Raw genomic sequence first — 19198 nt, 5'->3', positions numbered from 1 at the left:
TTCTGAAAGCCAGGGATCCCGGTTCTTAGTCTCCTTTCAGTGGACTATCCCAGATGCATGCGCCCAGAAACATACCTGTTGCAGTCTTCCATCAAGAATTCTTGGCAGGCAGCCGTGGCATATACCTTTAATCCCAGATTTGGTAGCACGTTGGGGGATTTGCACTCAACTCTGTAGCCATAATCTTGGTATGAGGATGACCTCCTTTCTACTACTTCATAGGATACCAGCCAAACAACTGGCTATACGGACTTTACATTTTGTAGCTCAGTCCATTCGTGTGTGTGTGTGTGTGTGTGTGTGTGTGTGTGTGTATGTGTGTGTGTGTAAGTAAACCAGGCTGGCTTCAAACTCAGATCCAACATGTCTCTGCCTCCAAAGAACTGGGCTTTAAGGTGTGCACCACTTTGCCTGGCCTCTTTGTAGCTTAAAAAGGACGTAAAATTTCTAGGAATAAGTCTCAATTTGTGAGACAAAAAAGTCAACCTTCATTTGGCCCTATGATATCTTAGATTTGCCCCCTCTCTGAACTAAAAGACAGGTTGGGGCTTTTCTGGAACTAACTAGATACTGCAGAATATGGATTACAATATTTAAAGAGATAGCCTGGTCAGTCGTGAGAAACTAAATGAGGGTCCCAAGCCCATGCCATTTGTAATAGAGGAACTAAGGAACAATCTTTTTATAGGCTTAAGAAAGCCCCAGCATTGTTGCTTCCAAAGGGATGGGCTCTTTCAACTATACATTACCAAAAAAGCAGGGTTGATAACAGTCCTCATTTGGCCAGTGAATGGTCACAGATGGTCCATACCATACCTGTCTGAACAACTGGACCCTGAAACCCAAGATGACCCCAGTATCTCCAGAGACTGACAATGACTCTTTGATCTCCCATTACTACTGTACACCCCTTCCTAAAAACTTGGTATCTTTGGCTATCAATTAGATCCCTCCAATATCAGTTTTTCTTAAATAGAACCTAGAATTGGCAAAGAAGTAAATTCTTCTTCTGAGTAAATACATACCTTCCAGATGTTACATGTTCATGCTGGTATCTGGAGGGAAAGAGGTTTACTGAACTCCAAGAGCAATTTCATCAAATATTGACCACAGGTTTTGTCTCTCATGAATGCCATCCAGGAACCCTCCAGTGCTGCTATTTCTGTTACAAGGGACATTAAAGAGATAGCTCATTTATCACTAGACTGCCAAGGTCTTATCTCTCTTGTCTAATTTTTGTTGACCCCCATCCCCTCTGTAAGTCTCATGGATCCCTTGTAAGCCTCAGTCTGCTCCTAAGGCAGTGGAAAAGGCAACTGTGAAAGGATTCCTCTGTAATCCCGAAGGATGACTGCATACAGAAATCCTCAACTATTCCCCAGAGTATTCAGTGAAAGCTTGTAAAGGAGCCCTATGATACTTTGGTTGGACAAGGTCAAGAGAAACATACAATCACCTCTTCTCAGGAAAAGGAGAGTTCCCAGGGGCTGCATGATATGTGCTTCAGACATGGTCACTACCCTAAGACCAATTTGGAGTAGTTCACTAAGTCTTGCCAAGTCTTCAACTGGCTATTGGTCTTCATGGATACCCTCACTGAATGAACTAAAGCCTTTCCAGCCTGTGCTGAAAAGACTTGCGAAGTAACCAAAGCACTCTCTCTCAAGCAATTTTGAACTCGCTCAGAATCTGCAGCTGTTTCAAATCATGACCAAGACATTAGGTAGCAAATGCAGCTTGCCCAACCACCACTGCCCTCAGGAAAGGTAGAAGCCTTAAATGATAATCCGAAGAAGCTAAAGAAGAAAACCTCCGTGTTACTTTCTACTACCGTGACAAAACACCATGTCTAGGGCAACATAGAAATAGTTTATTGTGGGCTTACTGTTTCAGAGGGGAAGCCCAGGACCATCATATGTGACTCATTTGGGCAAGCAGGGATAGCGTAAAGGCATGAGCAGGTGAGGTAAAAACCATGGGCTAGGGCTGGAACATGACTGTGTGAACAACCTCTACCATGAATACACAAATTCTGATGTCAAAGGCAACATAATGTTTAATAAACTTTAGGCCTTTACTGGAGTTAGGTACGAATTTCCCACTTTGTCTCATTCACTCCCTGGATCCTTCCCACTGTTCTTTCCCGGTTCCGCACTACTGACGTCTACTGGTCATGCCAGGTACTGATTGGATCTGATCGATTTGGCTACTACCTGAGAAAAAGAGCCCAGAACTAGCCCCGCCCTCGTCCCGCCCCTGCCTGGGGTCCTAGCGCGAGGACCCCAGAGAAGCTGTCCGAGGTTGAGCCTGACTCGGTTTCCATTGTGGTCCACGTGGGCAGTTTTTCGACCTCCGTGTTCGCTGAATGGTGGCCCTCGAGTCTCAGCACACCTCTTTGCTCTGATGATGGACGTCTGTCGAGGTGCGGTAGCCGCCCGTCGCCGCAGGCGGTGAGGAAGGCGGTCCCAGAGTCAGGCAGTGTCGCTGCTCCGGCTCCAGCATGGCGGCGGCCTTACGCGCTGCGGGCTGTCTTCCTGCACTGTGTAGCGTGCCGGCAGGTGAGCTCTGGGACCTGGACTGAAAGCGCACGCGATCAGGGTTCTTTCCCTCGGGCATGTGAAGTCCAGGCTCCACGAACGCGAGAAGTCGCCGAGCCCCTGATCCCGATCTCCAATTCGGGTCGGGCCGGCTGTGTGACCTTGTGCGCCTTCTCTCCTTCTCTGGTTGCGCGGTTTGAGATTATAAGGAGTGAACTGGGCAATGTGCGTTCAGCTGGGGAAACCTCTCGAGCCCACTCTGAGGCGCTAATGTAGCAAGCGTCGTCTGTGGTTCATAGGGTGATGTCAATCCCTGTTTCGAGTCAGAGTGCTTTCAGCGAAGCTCAAAACTAAAAGACTACCAGAATCTTGTAGAGTCTTTTAGATTAACTAGCTGTCCTTTTAGCGTCAGGGACGATCCGTTGCCAGAATATACTTTGGCTGTCAGCGTCTTCCCGCCCTTCTCAGTTGTATGCAGATCTCTAGCATAGCGTTGACCTGTATGAACGGCTTCTCGCTGGACAGTGTACCCTTTTATTAGGCTCAAGGTCCAGGTCCTGAAAGTTCATTTTATTGCAATATTTGACCTGAAATCACTTGATAGGGTATGTGACTTGAGCCTTTGTTTGTTTTGCCTGCGTTGAAACCATCTCCTTAAGGCCTCTGTCGATAGTGAGCTGTAACATTCACAAGCGCTTACCCGTGTGTGCCAGAAACGATCTTAAGCTATTTACGGTTTTATCCCTCCATATTGTCTTCACGGTGCCTTGATGATTCTGTTGCATTCTCATACCACCCCACCCCTCACTGGCCTTTTTGTTTTTGAGACAAGGTCTTATTATGGCCTCAATTTTTCAAGCCTCCTGTCTCAGCTCTAAACACTGGAGTTACAGTTGTTTACTATCTTTAATCTTATAGATGAAGTAATTACAACATACAGAGATGAGAAACTAGCTCACAGATTAAGATTTAAAAGTTTACACCCATAATGCCTTGCTTCAAGTCCCGTCCCGTCTCTCTCCCGCTCATGATCTGTTTAAAGTGTACACCTCAGTGTTTTATTTTAGTGTTTTTGAGGATGGTGCATGTATCATCACAGTCAGTTTGAGAACATTTCCATTACTCCCAAAGAAAAAAACTGTACCTTTAGCTGTTGCCGCCACCCCACACCATCTCTCACTAGCCCTTAACAGTAGGTGACTACTGATCTATTTCCCATCTGTCCATAGCTTGCCTGTTTTGGGCATCTGGTTTCTGTGATTGACATCTGCCAATAATTCAGTGTTGTCCATGCTGTGACATGCTAGTCCCATGTTGCTTGTGAGCCAATAATTCTCTTGTGTCAATACACCACATTTTGTTTATCCATTCATTGGATGAACATTTGAGCTGTTTCCATCTTGGCTGTTAGGGCTGATGTTAAAACATTAGGATACTGTGCTTCTGTCTGTTCCATATCCATCCTCTTGTGTGTATTTCCTGAGTGGAATTGCTGGTTGAAGTGATAGCTCCATGTTTCACTAAGGAACTACCAAGTAGCTGGACCACTTTATAGCTCTATCAGCACTGTGTAGGGGCTTCAGTTTCTCTTTGCCAGCACTTGTTATTGTCTGTTCTGTTCAGATAACCAAACTGTGACAATATACTAATTTTGTGGTTTTGATTTCCGATGGGCTAATTTTCATATGCTTATTAGCTATTTGTGTATGTTCTTGAAGAACTGTCTGTTCAAATCTCTCTCTCTCTCTCTCTCTCTCTCTCTCTCTCTCTCTCTCTCTCTCTGTGTGTGTGTGTGTGTGTGCATGCGTGTGTGCGAGCGCACACATGTCTAACTTGATTGTGCGGTTCTTGACCATGAACTTCTTAGCTTAGTGGTCTGTGCCATGTTAAGATGCCAAAGCTTGGGAAGACTAGATATGAGCTGGAGCATGCTAGGCAGGTGCCGAGCTTTAAGCTCTAGTGTGTGAAGACTTGGACCCCATCTGTGGAGCTATTATAGAAGCTTAGGAGGAGGAGGAGCCGCTCTGGAGGTAGTAAGTCAGTGGAGGGGGCTATGAAGCTTTATAGTCTGCTCTCCGTTCCTGATCACCTGCTTCCTGGGTGTGGATGTGGTGTTCTGTCGACTTGTCATCCTTGTTTGCTGCCATGACTGCTCTTCCATGATGGACTGTATCTCTCTAGGACTGTGAGCCCAAATAAACCCTTTCTTCCTTAAGTTGCTTATTCCTGGATATTTTATCACAGAAACAAGAAGTACATTTTTGTTTTTTGAGACATGTCTCAACAACTGTTGTTGAAATCATTCTCTAGCCCATGCTGTGTTTGAGTTTTCCATCCTCCTGTCTCAGCCTGTCTAACAGCTGGGTCTGTGAGCCTCTACTAACAGGCTTAGCTTCATGTTCATTTTTCAGTTGGGTCGACTTTTTATTATTGATTTGGAAGGCGTCTTTGCATTTTCTAGAAATAAGTCTCTTTTCAGATATTTTATTTTCAAGAAAAAGAAGTATTTTTGGAGACAGGCTCTTGTGTAGTTCTGGCTATCTTAAAACGCACTATGTAGGGCAGGTTGGCTTCAAATTCACAGAGATCACCCTGTCTCTGCTTCCAGACAAGGATAAAAGGCATGTGCACCATGAATAAACATTTTTTATCCCATTTTGCATGTTGACTTTTAAGATACCCTCCACTGCCAAGGTTCTCACTATGAATGCAGTCTAGCCTCAAACCCACAGTGATTCTCCTGCCTCAGCTTCGCAAATGTTGGGATATACTGTTATACCTGACATTGATAGTGTTCTTTGAAACACAAGTTTTTGTGTTTGAGCATCCGGGGCCTAGTGCACGCCAGGCGAGTGCTGTACTACTGAACTGTTTTTAGCATTGACCATCGGTTTGAAGTTTTGACGGTCTCATTCATCTGTTCCCCCCACTCTCCCTTTGGTAGAACGTGCTTTTGTGTTGCATCTAAGAAACCACTGCCAAACCCAAGGTTGTGATCATTTATCCCTGCTTTCTTTTAAAAGTTTATAGCTTTGACTGTTACCTTTGACCTCTGACCAGCCTTGGTGTTAGTTTTTATATATGATCTGAGGCAGAGCTACACTTCACCCATCTGGATTTTACTGCCCCGCTGTCTCCATACATGAGTTTTCTCAGCACTGCTGTCAGAGTCTGTTCTAGAACACCACACTAAGTGAGGGCTGGTGGGCACCAGAGGGAGCAGGAGTGGGGATCTGCGAGGCTTCACCTGAGCTGTTGTTTGAAATAGACTCCCCTCCCCCCAACAACACACATGTTCTACTCCCTAAGCTCGGGAACCTCCAGAGAGCAGCATGATGATTCTCCCGACGTCTGTAGTAGTGAATCTGTGAGTTTTGTTGGGATTGTTTGCAGGAGTATGGGTAGCATCAAAAGACCAGCAGGGATGGCACAGGGTGCAGGTGACATCCAAGGGACTTTCACGGGGCTTGAAAACTGCATGGGTTTGAGAGTGAAAGGCGGAGATGAGATGGCTTACTCATTGTCTTAATCCTTCTGTAATGTAGGTGCCAATATGTTATGGGTATTAGTGGTAAAATGTTCTGTCTTATGTAGAAAAGTATCTTTAAACAAATACTCTTTTCCTCCCAATTCACAGGTCATTTCCTGTCTAGGCAGCTCTCTTTAAACACCTTTCCAGTAGCAGCCACTTCCTTTTTGGCAGTGAAGACAGCTCTCAGCCACTGTAAGTTCTACTGCCTCTCTGTTCTCTTAAGGTTTATTTACTACGTAGTTTTGTTTCGGGTGAGAGCAGCCATCTAGGGGCTCCGCGGAAGCTAGTTATACACTCATCAGGTTTCCTCCCCAGAGGCAGCTGTAGTTACAGTCTCTCGTATGTGCTGCTGGGGTATGTAAGATACACTCACAGATATACCTGATTTGTTTCTAGAACAGGATAGGCTGCATACTCTGGCATTTTCCTCTGCTGGGACAGTTGCAGATCAGCGCACATCCCTGCAGCACACAGCAGAGGGCTCTGTTCTCCCACAGTAGACTGTGTGCTGTGGGTACTGCAGAGCGATGCCACAGCTGTCGTGTGGAGGAGGTGCAGCTTCTGTAGCTAGCAGAGACATTTACATTATTTTGTTTTGAAGATGTCTCAAATTTTAAAAAAAAATAGATTTCTTTATGTCTGTGTATCTTGGCTGGATGTGGGGGTAGGTCTATACACATGTATGGAGGTGCCTAAGAGCCAGAAGCATAGATTCCCCTGGAGGAAGAGTTAGGTGGTTGTGAGACATCTAAAAGGGTTGCTGGGAACCCAACCCGGGTTCTTTTCAAGAGCAGTAGATGCTCTTAACTGCTGAGCCATCTCTCCAGCCCCAAAATATAATTCTTAAAAGGTCAAGATATTGGTGATTTAAATATTTTTTAAATTACATGTGTGAGTGTGTGTGTGTGTGTGTGTACACATTCTACCACATGTGTGGAAGCCAGAGGAGAGTTTGTAGTTTGTAGGAGTTGGCTCTCCTTTTACCACTTGTGTCAGTGAGGTCAAACTCAGGTTGTCAGCAGGTGCCTTTAACTGTCCAAGCATCTCATCAGCCCCTAGTGACTTATTTTCATTAGTATGATTGTGATTAATATATGTATTAGTATGATGAGTATGCAGTGGTGCTAGCAGTGTTTCTCTACAGCCATGGGGCATCTAACACAGTTTTACTCTGTCTGCCTGTAGACTCTTTGTCACCAAGGGAAACAAGGCACAACTACTGTCTAACCAGCTTGAGCCATGCGCTGCAGACAGAGTGCTGCGTTTCCTCTCCCAGCAAATGGCTGGGCCAGCAGTACAGACCCTACAGCTTCTTCACCAAACGTAAGTAGGATGATAAGCTTCTCTTTTCATGGAACCAGAAAATGGAAGGTGTTTGTACTTTCATATTTCTTCTTAAGTTAAAAAAAAATAGTGACTAGTTTATAATATCTTGTTAAAATACAAGCATTTCTTGATATACTCCTAGAATTATCCTCATGTCATCAATTGTACAATTGATAACAAATTTACTTTGAATGCTGGGGAGTATAGCTCAGCAATAAACATTTGTCTAGGAAATGTAAGGCCCTTCATTTGGGGCACCTGAGGTTCAAGTGGTATTGGATCGGTCCAATAACCTGCTGATGTAGAGCCATACCAGAAAAAAAAAATACACTGGTGCTCTTTTTTGTGGCACCTCCTAGGTGATCAGCTGTGTCAAGGTGAAGCTGTCTGTCTCCTTTCCAACCGTGGGCTCTCAGAAGCTCACTGAAGTAGGTGATGAACGTCAAGCTTTGTGCTTTCTGTGAGAAGCACATGGCCACAGAATTAGCTGCTGATGCTCTGGGTGAAAGGCGGAGGGCTTTGTGGTCTGAATTAGTATTGGGAATGGCAAGATTTCCCCATGAATCGGGGTCTTAACCTGCAGCACAACTCACCTGGTATCCAGTCAAGGGCATCCTTGTTATAGACCAAGGAGAGCTCGAACGATGTAATGCAAGTGTGTCCGAGGATGTACTGTGGGTGCCAGGCTGAGGGGTGTCAACTTGGTCATTGTTTTAAAAAACAGAGAAGGATATCCCTGGACTGACAGAGATTTCTGCGCCTCATGAGTTGGGGCTCAGAAGAGCTCATAGGAAATGAAAGCGTTTCAGTCCCCCCAATATGTTGTTAAGAAGCCTTAAACAAAGACGGTAAGAAGCCCAGGACAGGAGCACCGGGCCTCAGCATCTTGTCACTCCACGTGTCCTGCAACACAAACACCAACCTGTTGCTCTGGAGAAACAGCACACTGAGGAACATGAGGAGGGGGCTGCAGAGCATGCTAAGCTTTTGACCAAGAGAACGAAGTAAGCCAAAGAGAAGTGCCTGGAACAGACTGGCACGAGACATGGGCTGTTTTCCCTGAGTGCTTCTATTTACATGTCCAGTCAAATCTAAGTCTAATGTAAGAGTAACAAATAAATGACCAGATTTTGGATCTCAAAACGAAAAAACAAAACCAACCCATTGATTCCGTTTAGTTGTTTCTTAGCTGAGGAGAAAGACTGATCAGGGAAAGGTAGTTTTATGCAACACGATTTGTGGGTACTGTTCCTATTTGCAATGGTGTTGCTGGCCTGGAACTTGCCATTCAGGCTAGTTGGCCAGCAAGCTCTGGGCTCCACCTTGTCTGCTCTCCAGTGCTGGGATTGCAAGCACGTGCTACCAGGCCTGGCTTTTTTAACATGGTTCTGGGATCAGACTCATGTCTTTGTGCTTGCAAAGCAAGTACTTTACCTAGTAACCCTTCTTCCCTTCCCTGAATTCAGCCGTTTTATTATATATGTTGGAATAAAATTAGTTCTAAAATAGTTGGTGAGTTGGAAAGATGAAATTTAAATACCAATAAAATACAATAAGGATCAATATAAAAAATCAAGGCATGTACAAGTATTGATTTGAGATGCAGGATTGAAATAGATGTTGGGACATTTGAAACTGACAAATGGAAATAAACTACTATAGTGTAGGTGTATTAAAAGACTTAATGTGAAGTCAAGAAGAAACACACACATGGGGATTAGCTATGAAACGCTGGGATATCTGTTCTTTCATATCTAGTTTGAAAGAAACTGATGTTAAGATATTGGTAGAAGGGTAGAGCAAACTGTCTAAATGAGGCATTAATTCTTGTATGTAAGAAAGTGTCCTAGTTTGTCTTCTCAGTTTGAAACAGCCTAGAGCCATCTCAGGAAAACCTAGAGTCAGATTGGCCTGTGGAAAGTCTGCAGGGACTGTCTTATTTGTTAATAGATATAGCAGGGCCTCACACACTGGGAGGCACCAATTGTAAGTAGGTGGTCCTGGATTATGTAGGAAAGCAGAGTAAGTCCAAGGCTGCAATCAAGCCAGCAAGCAGTGTTCCTCCATGGTGTTTGCTTCAAGTTGACGCTTAAATTCCTGCCTGACCTCCCTCAGTGATGGACTGTGAACTGGATCTGTGAGCCACAGAAAGGCACTCTTCTCATAAGTTCTTTTTGTCAGAGTGGTTTATTACAGCAACAGAGGAAGATACTTATTGATTACTCCAGTGGAGTAATTATTGTGGAGGCAAGAGGATGGGGAAACAACCTAAGTCATAGCTGACCAAATGTCAGTCAAACCTGCTGGTAAAGACCTGGTGCTCAAGTGTGGCTGTCTTTTGTGAGGAGTAATAGCACCATCTCTTCTTGGGCTTTCCAAATGTAACTATGTGGTATGCAGAGTGACTTTGCTGTTTTTCTAATGTCACCACAAGGGTGTACATGAAGTGACTTCTGGCCATTTTATTCAACAGGAGACTGTAGATCATTGCTTTTAAAGTGCAGAATTTAAGACAGCAAACCTGTTTCATTGCAGTCACTGCAGAACAACTCTGGAAAGGTGCATTAGCAGAGACTGGAGCTGGAGCAAGAAAAGGCAGAGGCAAAAGAACAAAGAGGAGGAAGAAGAAGGACTTGAACAGGGGCCAGATTATTGGTGAAGGTAAACTTACATTAAAACATCTAATCTCCTGTTTTGTATATCCCAGGCTGGCCTTGAACTCATGATCCTCCTGCCTTAGTCTCCCTGGAAGTAGGATTACAGGCATGTGCCAGAACTCCTAGCTAGTGAGCTGACTGTTGTTTTGTAGTGTTAGAAAATGACATGTATATCTTGCCAGTTTAAGAAAAAAAAAAGCAAGGATTGCAGAGAATGTTGAGCGCCCTTCAGTTGCCTGTAGTCTTGTTGCCTCCCCATCTGGTTTTGTTAAGTTTCTTTTAATATTTTTAAATGCCTTTATCTAAATGCCTTCATAAAGATAACTTAATTATTCTGTGTGCTGTGCAGAGTTGAATTGTCACCTTGACATACTCCGGAGTTACCTGGGAAGAGTCTCAGGTTGTCTAGGTCCAGTTGTCCTGTGGGCCTGTTTGGGAGGGGGGCATCTTGATTATGTCGATTGATGTGGGTAGACTCAGCCTAAAAGTAGGAGGCACTGTTCTCTGGGTTTGGTTCCTGGGCTCTATAAAGAAGGAGAAAGTGCGCTGTGTCTGTTCTTGACTGTGGCTGTGGCTCAATGCACCCTTGACTTCCTGCAGTGACGGACGGGAACCTGACTCTGTGAGTTAACATAAATCTTCTTCTAAGTTGTTTTCATCAGATTATCATAGTAGAAAAGGAAATAGTATATTCTTTCTTAAAATTTGCTTGTTTTGGCCAGTAGTAGGTCTTGGAAATCAGTCCACATCCGACCATAGAAAGTGACTTTGTTTTGTGAATTCCATGCAGAATATCCTACATACCAGCTGTTCCTAGCCTGAACACTCAGATAGCACTGTTTAGGCCTTTGCAGTAACATTTCAGTGGATATGCTTGTCCAGGCCCAGGTATGCCTTGTCCTGATACGAGTCTTTCCTCAGATGTTGTGGATACAGTGGTTTAGCTTGCATACATTTGCAGTTTTGATAGCACAAAGGGACACGCTGAGCAATCATGTTACCTAAGCTCCACCAGCCTGGGTTATCTGTTCATATCTTGCTTGACATTTTGATACTAGAAAAGTGAATCTTCAAATTCTTATTTACGAATATTTTTAAATCTTTAGGGCGTTCTGGTTTCCTGTGGCCTGGTTTGAATGTTCCTGTTATAAAAAGTGGAGTAGTCCAGAACATTGGCCAAAGAAGTAAAGAAGAGCAGCAGAAGGTGGAGGCCAACATGGCCGAGCAGAGAGAAGAGTGGGACCGGAAGAGGAAGATAAAAATTAAACGGGAGCGCGGCTGGAGTGGGAACACATGGGGAGGTGTCAGTATCGGCCCTCCAGACCCGGGGCCCAATGGAGGTAGCTGAGTTCCCGTCTTATTTGCCTTTGTGACAGTGCTAGGGGGGCTTTTGAAATAATTTTATTTACTTGCTTGTTTAGGGTTTTCTTTTTCCTGATAGAGTGTGAGCATCTTTGAGTAAAACCACATTATTGTCCAAACTATATCATAGAAAACACGGCCAGGAAGAGTGGAGAGAAAGTTTCTATAACAAGAAGTTACACTTGTGGTTTATTATTTTCCTTTTAAGGAAAACAAAAGCCATGAAAGCAGCAGAGAGGCGCGCTGGGAAGAAGGGTTTCAGTGCAAGCGTGAGGGGAGGAGGGGAGGCACAGTGACGCTACACACGTGAATTGTTGAAGGATAAAAATCCTTTAAGAAATTAGAAAACGGAGTGTGGAGAGGATACTGAGGTGGAAGACCACCGGGTGTTGGTAGAACTAGAGACCATGAGTTTTGAGTGGCTAAGTGTGCAGTGCCTTGACTTCTGTCCCGCCATGCCCAGTAGTTGGTGTGTGGCCAGAGAGCTGCACTGATTCAGGGAAGGGAGTGTGAGGAGAAGCTTAGGGAGTTTGGAAAGGGATGGGCTTCAGTGTCTTGACCCAATGGCAAATGGTGGTCAAAGGTCTGGAGCTGTGAAGACTCAGAGCTGGTGAGGAACACTGTGGGTTTGGGCAGAGAGTGATCCAGCCATGAAGCTAGAGGTAGGACCATCTACTGAGGATAGGGGATGGGGTGGGGGGGCAGGACGTGGTCTTGAGAGGGGTACCAGAGGACCCCAGACTTACTAACTTTGGAGTTTGTGATGGGCTGGGTGTGTAGCTCCTTGGTAGAAGGCTTGCCTACCAAGTACAAGGCCCTGGGTTCAATCTTAATGAATGCCCCATCAAAGAAAACTGTCTGTGCTGGTGCCTGTGTTGAACAATGCTTCCAGACATTAATACTACAGACTCATTTATCTGTATGCTTTTTCTTCTTGTAGAAACATATGAAGACTTTGATACCAGGGTTCTTGAGGTAGGCACATGGAATTAAGCATCCTGCCATGCCTGTGGAGAGGCTGGGATGTAAGGAGTGGGGCTGGGGCAAGAGGACCGGGAAGAAGTTTTTGATGATGGCAGTCTCTCAGATGCAGAGCTAATCTGAGTAAGGAAATAGTGAAACTTCATGCTGCGTTACTTAGTATAACAGGCTGTCCTGTTTGCCTTCAGGAGTCCATATTGAGATCTCATGACAAGGTGACTTCCGTGGTTGTTTAATAGCAGATTTGGAGCTTCTGTGTATATCCCTCCATCCTAAAGCTCAAGAAGGGTTAGCAGCTTATCACTGAGGTTCTCCTCATAGCCAGCACTCAGTCTGAAGGACACAGCTGAGGTGGAGCGCAGTTACTGATACACAGCTGGGCAGGATGGTAGCCGATGGCTAGTTTTGCTGGGAAATGAGCCCTTGAAGCTGAATCCCTGTCAGGTGAATTTTTAGAGCTCTCTGAGAGAGACGCCACTGTTGGTCTGGTGCTGCACACTTGTTGTTCTGTAGCCTGGAAGCACTCACCTGACCTGGAGCTGTGCCGCGTATGCGTGCACCGTGTATTGCTGCTGTTATCCAAGACAGAGTTTGAACTAACTTCTGTTACGTCGATTGTTTTCTGTATGATTATCCACAAGAGTGATGCGCTTTCTCTCCCTTTAATTCCACATCATAGTAAAGGAGCACTGTGAGCCAGGGTGTAGCTGCCAAGTTAACAGTTTCATAGTTCTTGGCCTTTAAAATGGTCAGATTAAACCAGATGAAGATACCTGTAGATTTCTTTTTTAGTTTATCATAAGCAGCATTAGCAATATTTCTATTCCCCAGTAAGCCTGCTCTTTACCTGTCGGCCCCGTCCTATGCAGTTACCTCTATATGCTGTGTTTCACCTTATATAGATAGGTGAGCGTCTGTTGCTGGGCTGTTTCATGTTCACTGATGAGCCATTCCGTTTTTATACAAAGTGTTTTCTTTCCTGTGGCATATTCATTAAAGTAGCCCACTTTGAGTTGTATATGTTTCAAATTCCTTTAAACATCTTAGTTGAATCTTCTATTAAGCCTGCGAAATAGAAAGAGAAAGTCTTACTTCCATTCTCTTCCTGGGGAGATGACCCATGGGGCAGCTACGGGAGCTTCTGTTTGGAGAAAGTCTGTTTTTTGTCTCAAAGCACCAGCTGGTCTTTTTTAGAATTTTCCTAAGGCAATATTGAGGCATTTTGTCTTTCAGGTAAGAAACGTTTTCAATATGACAGCAAAAGAGGGAAGAAAGAAGACTGTCCGTGTCCTGGTTGCCGTTGGGAATGGAAACGGGGCTGCAGGTGAGCGGCTGGTGGTAGGGTGGGCTGGGCTTGCTGAAAAGACAGCACTCCCTGCTGCTGGCCTGATCTTTCCTCCTGATTCGTCTTTTAGTGGTTTGGGCTCATGGACCCAAAATTTCACTATGTAACAAAAATCCACCCAATGTAATTTGTTATACTTTTGCTGGTGTAGGAATAGGAGAGGCTTCTTTCAGTAAGGTTGCTACCCTTTTATGTGTTGATAAGGATCATCAGATGGGCTCCCACCACACCCCTGTCTGTGACACTGTCAAGCTTCAGTTATTGACGGCATGCTGTAATCGGCATACTCTTAGTTTTGATTTGCGTGTCTTTAACTAGGAAGTGTGGGCACAGTTTTGCTTATTTATTGATCATGCCATTTTCTTTTGAGCTTTGACAGCTCATGTGTTTGATCCAGTTTTTATAGAGTGGTAGTTGTTTTCCTGATTAGCATAAGCTTTTCATAAATTGAAGACATATCACCCCTTCAGATGCTTTGACTTGGTTTTAATTTCCTTCTTCACAGTGTTAAATCCAGAGATGTTGTAAGCTTCTATATAGCAAATCTGCCACTCTTCCATCACTTACACGTGTGTTTTGCTTGAAGAGTCTCTGTTTGAAAACTAGAAATAAGTCTGCTTATATTATTCTCTGCAATATCTATGTTTTGTTTCTTTTATTTATCTGAAAATTAGAAAATACAATTTCTCTGTCTTGGGTCAGGTCTCTTGTGTGTTTCATGTCTTATAAATGATGCCTGTCTTTGTATAACTTACAAAGTTACACTTATTGAACTTCACATTCAGTAATTGGCAGTAACATCAGATGCCAGGAGCTTTCCAAGAACCTATGCAAAACTTTATTTAAAATAACCACAGGTTAGCCGGGCAGTGGTGGCGCACGCCTTTAATCCCAGCACTTGGGAGGCAGAGGCAGGAGGATTTCTGAGTTCAAGGCCAGCCTGGTCTACAGAGTGAGTTCCAGGACAGCCAGGGCTATGCAGAGAAACCCTGTCTCGAAAAACCAAAAAAAAGAAAGAAAAAAAGAAAATAACCACAGGTTAAAGGAGCACTGATCTCGTCTCTGGCCAAATTAAAACTTAGATCGGGCTTGACAGTCTCATGAGAGCTAGGAAATGTCACTCTGGAGCAAGGCATCCCACCTGCTGCTCACTGTAGTCTGTTTCCAAAGGCAGTCACAGTCATTGCTTGGTAACTTAGAACTTGAGTGCAGGGCTGCCAAGATAGCTCAAGAGCTAAGAGCACTTGCTGCTCTTTCAGAGACTAGTGTTTAGTTCCTGGTGCCTGCATGTCAGCTTACAACCATTTGTAACTCCAGATCTAGGGAATCTGACATCTCTTCTGACCCCCTTGGATGCCTGCATGCATGTGGTTCACAGACATACATTCACACACATACACATAAAATTAATTAATTAACTAATTAATTAATAGCTCAGAGCCAGGCATCATGCACATCTTTAATCTCATCACTCAGGAGGCAAAGGCAGGATGATCTCTGAGATCAAGGCCCGCCTGGGCTACACAGAGAAACCATGTTTCAGAAAACCATGATACATATAAATAAATGAATAACCCAAGCTCACTTCACTTCAGTAGCAATGTATTAGCAATGCAGTGCATCTCATGTTGAATTTGATATACATATTCAAAAGTAAAATGTTGAGAACAGTCCAGTAGTCTGTGGCTCTGTGCTTGCTGGTTAGGGGAGCAGCTTCTCTGTAGGTGGTGGGAGCAGCAGGAGCTCAAGCTGGGACTGAGGTGGGAAGTGTGTTGTGTGCAGAGCTGCTTCCATCTCCACATCTGTGCCTTTTCCTTGAAAGGTTTTGCTATTGGGAAAGCCGCTAACCGGACAGATGCTTTCAGAAAGGTATGTGCTTTATCTTTCTGTTTGTCTGAGAGAGGGTCCTGCTATCACCTGAGCTCCAGGTCCTCCTGCCTCTGACTCCAGAATGTTGTAAGTTCACGTGTGTGTGCTACCATACCCGGCTACACACATTTTTCTTATTCACTTTTAGTAAAAGATAATGAGCTTTGCATACGCCCTGGAACCATAAGAAAATAATTTGTTCTAGAACCTTCTCATGAGGCTTGCTGTCGAAGGTTGCTTATCCTTATCTCATAAGAAGCCATTTCTCATGTGCCTGTTACAGATCTGTGATTGCTACCTGTGGTGAGCCTGCTGTGGAGGCTTATGTTCCGACAGGCCGTTAAGCAGCACAGGAAGTTCACAGTGAAATTATGCTTATGGTTTTTGTTGTTGTTTTAAATACTAAAATTTTCATATAGGTAGAATTGCTAATAGTAGACCAGGCCTGGCCTTGAATTTCCAGAGATCTGCCTGACTCTGCATCCTGAGTGCTAGGATTAAAAGTGTGTACAACCATTCCCAGCTAGCCAACAAAATAAGAAATATTTTCTTCCCTGTTTTTTTTTTTTTTTTTTTTAGGCAAAGAACCGAGCAATTCATTACTTGTACTACATAGAACGATACGAAGGACACACGAGTGAGTGTGGGACGAGTGTGGGGCACTTCTCCTGCGGTCTGCAGGAGTAGCCACTGCAGAATGTGTCACAAGACATTTTTGTGTTCTCTGTTATTCATGAAATGTGAGAATAGATCTAACCTGGAGACCACATTGTCTGTCCTTTGCTATGTGATGCTGCCGAGCTGTTCAGACCTTGCACCTGACGCTTCTTGTGCTTGTTTTTACCTCCAGTATTCCATGATATTTCACTAAGATTCAAAAGGACACAGATCAGGATGAAGAAACAACCCAGAGGTAATAACTCTCAACGTTTGACTATAACACAGAGACTGCAGCAGCCTGGGCCTCTGCCCCTTTTTGTCACCTTTCTTGATCTTCTGGAGGCATTTTGTCACCTGAGATTCCCACCACTTCGATGACTATAGCTTGTGTCAAGTTGACACAGAGCTAGCCAATATAACCGCTAAGCTTTATCTCCAGACCCTCCTCCACACTGAGCGCCATCTTCTATGAGGTCTCTATCAAAGCATGCGGAATTGGCTCCTCTGCCTCTGTGATTATCACAGAGGGGCTGTGACAGTCATTCCCCAGATGCTGACACGTTCTCCTTCACGTCTCACCTGTGATTCTACAGTAAAGATGGTCTCATATAACCTTAGTTCTACAAATCTCTAGAAGTTTGGGTCTGAGCAGTTAAAACATTTAAAATTTTGTATCAGAGCTTCTAATACAGTTCTGCTAGAGCTGTGGGTAAAGCACCATCACCACCCACAAACAAATCAACACGCTCACATCAGGGTGTTAATGCATCAGAACTTGCCTTCTGCTTCTCAGCTATAATTCTTCACGCAGATGCCTGCTTAGACTCACTTTGTTCCACAGAATGGCAGCCAGCCAGTAGGTGATCATGGACGTAGTGTGTGGCTGCTGAGATCACTCAAATCAATACACATCACGTTTCTATGAATTAGAGGGTAAAGTCTCTCATACGAAGTATATTTTGAAATGATAATTATTTGGACCAGTTGAATTAATAAAATATATTGGCAAAATGCACACTGCTTAAAACAACTTTAATTCATCTATGAGAAAAATTTAAATCACATGGCTTCTGTTTGTGGCTTGAGTTGCCTTTTTTTTTTTTTTTTTTTTTTTAAAGAGAGTTGGTTTAGACACATTTATTATCTAAATGCAGAGGCCAGAGCCACGTGAAGGACAGCAGATTGAGTGAGACCTTCTGTAGGAGAGTTGTTGGATGTTTCATTTTGATCTTCTTCCAGGTTACGGCCTCCGCTGCCACAGGGCCATTATCACCATCTGCCGCCTCATTGGCATCAAGGACATGTATGCAAGAGTCACTGGGTCCATGAACATGCTCAACCTCACCCGGGGCCTCTTCCATGGGCTTGCCCGCCAGGTAACCTCCTGGGTGGAAAGGCAGAAGTGCTAGTTTATGTTCCAGGCTGTGCTGTTTGGCTTCCTCAGTACCTTTCCAAGTGAGGCAGAGGGATTCTAAGCCAGGCCCAGGCCTAGTTAGACAACCCAGGGGTCTTATCTGTTAGGAAACACATCCTTGCTTGTTAATGGTCACAGTTCCAACTAGCTCAGGTCAGTGTGAACCCTACATGGGTAACACAAAGACTGACTGTGCTCCTCCCGAATGGAAGGGCCCTAGGAGCTTCACCAAATCCAACAAATAGGATTAAACTAGCAAATAGACTTTCTCTTTTCATTTGGCATTTTCATGTAATGGTAGATCAAGCATATTTTTATCATTCAACAATATAATTCCTGGCTTTCTAAATGTTGAAGCTTAAACTTGAAGAAGTCCATGAAGCATTTGTTTAAAAGTCCCTTGAGTGGTGCAGTTACCCTGGTGTAGCCATGGAAGCAAAGAGTGCCATGTCCTCCCAGAGATGGGGCCCTGAGTTGCTATCCAGTGGGATAGCTCATGGTCCTTCCACCCCTATTGAAGGGCATGGTTTATAACGGGGAGGTTGGCTGGTAGGCCTGTGACTTTGGAGATGGGTCTTCTTCCATCTTAGTTTGTGTGTTGCTATTAGACTGAGGTAAATTTCTGTGGACACACCCTCCCAGTCTGGCCACACACAGTTCCCAGTTGACAGAAGCCCTGACCCTTTAGGTTTCGGGTGGCCTTCACAAATATAATCTGTTCTCTATTTGCTGTTTTTCAGGAAACCCATCAACATTTGGCCGATAAGAAGGGTCTTCATGTGGTGGAATTCCGGGAGGAATGTGGGCCTCTGCCTATTGTGGTCGCCTCCCCACTTGGAGCCTTGAGTAAGGAGCCAGAGCCTGAACCTGAGGTTCCTGATACCAAACTGGACTGGCAAGAAGTGAAGGCCATGCAGGGAATGAAGCGCTCTGTGTGGTTTGACTTAAAGAGGCCTGCCACCTGAACGTCCCGCCCTGCCCCAGCTTCAACATTTAGAAAGCCAGGAATTACATTGTTGAATGATAAAAATATGCTCCAGGTGCTTGCTGCTGACAGCACCTGGAACTCTACCCCTCACCTGGATGTGTTGTCTTTTTTATTTTAAAAAAGTCCAACCTTCTTTCTTTTCAAATAATAATTATAGATTTGTTTTACTGAGCACATGATATGTAGCAGTGTGGTGGGAATGTTACTGCAAATACCAGGAGCAGTTCATTATTTAAACTCGGAAGTGTAAGTGGACTGGGAGACAGCTAAGTAGTAATGTGCACAACAGCCATTGCTGTGACAGTTAAGGTTGTGTTTATTACGTAGTCATCCAAGAATGAATGTTTTCAGCTACATTTTACAGAGAAGTTGGGTAGCCTGACTCGCAGAACCATTAACCAGGCAGTTCCCCCAGCAGTTGCATGCCATTTGTGTTCAGTACTGTGCCAGGCTGTGGCCTCACCCTCAGCTGTGTTTACTGGTCTCTAGGTGATAGTGATTCCGGTGTCTGAAGTATGTCTCACTGT

The 19198-nt window shown here is 44.4% G+C and overlaps 1 protein-coding gene across 1 annotated transcript; it reads left to right on the top strand.

The window, feature by feature from the left end:
• The first annotated feature begins 2449 nt into the window (after positions 1-2449).
• On the top strand, positions 2450-18845 carry Mrps5 (mitochondrial ribosomal protein S5). Its single transcript, XM_028755897.1, has 12 exons — positions 2450-2558; positions 6175-6261; positions 7255-7392; positions 9931-10056; positions 11159-11392; positions 12355-12389; positions 13629-13719; positions 15563-15609; positions 16189-16246; positions 16460-16522; positions 17509-17645; positions 18424-18845. The coding sequence occupies exons 1-12, from the start codon at positions 2501-2503 to the stop codon at positions 18646-18648; spliced, it is 1299 nt and encodes a 432-aa protein (XP_028611730.1). The 5' UTR covers positions 2450-2500; the 3' UTR covers positions 18649-18845.
• The last annotated feature ends 353 nt before the right edge of the window (positions 18846-19198 follow it).

Source organism: Grammomys surdaster, unplaced genomic scaffold (genome assembly GCF_004785775.1).
Source record: "Grammomys surdaster isolate TR1022 unplaced genomic scaffold, NIH_TR_1.0 129, whole genome shotgun sequence".
In the NCBI taxonomy this organism is placed as follows: domain Eukaryota; kingdom Metazoa; phylum Chordata; class Mammalia; order Rodentia; family Muridae; genus Grammomys; species Grammomys surdaster.
The sequence above is the reverse complement of the archived record's forward strand: the minus strand, read 5'-3'. Positions and strand labels throughout refer to the sequence as shown.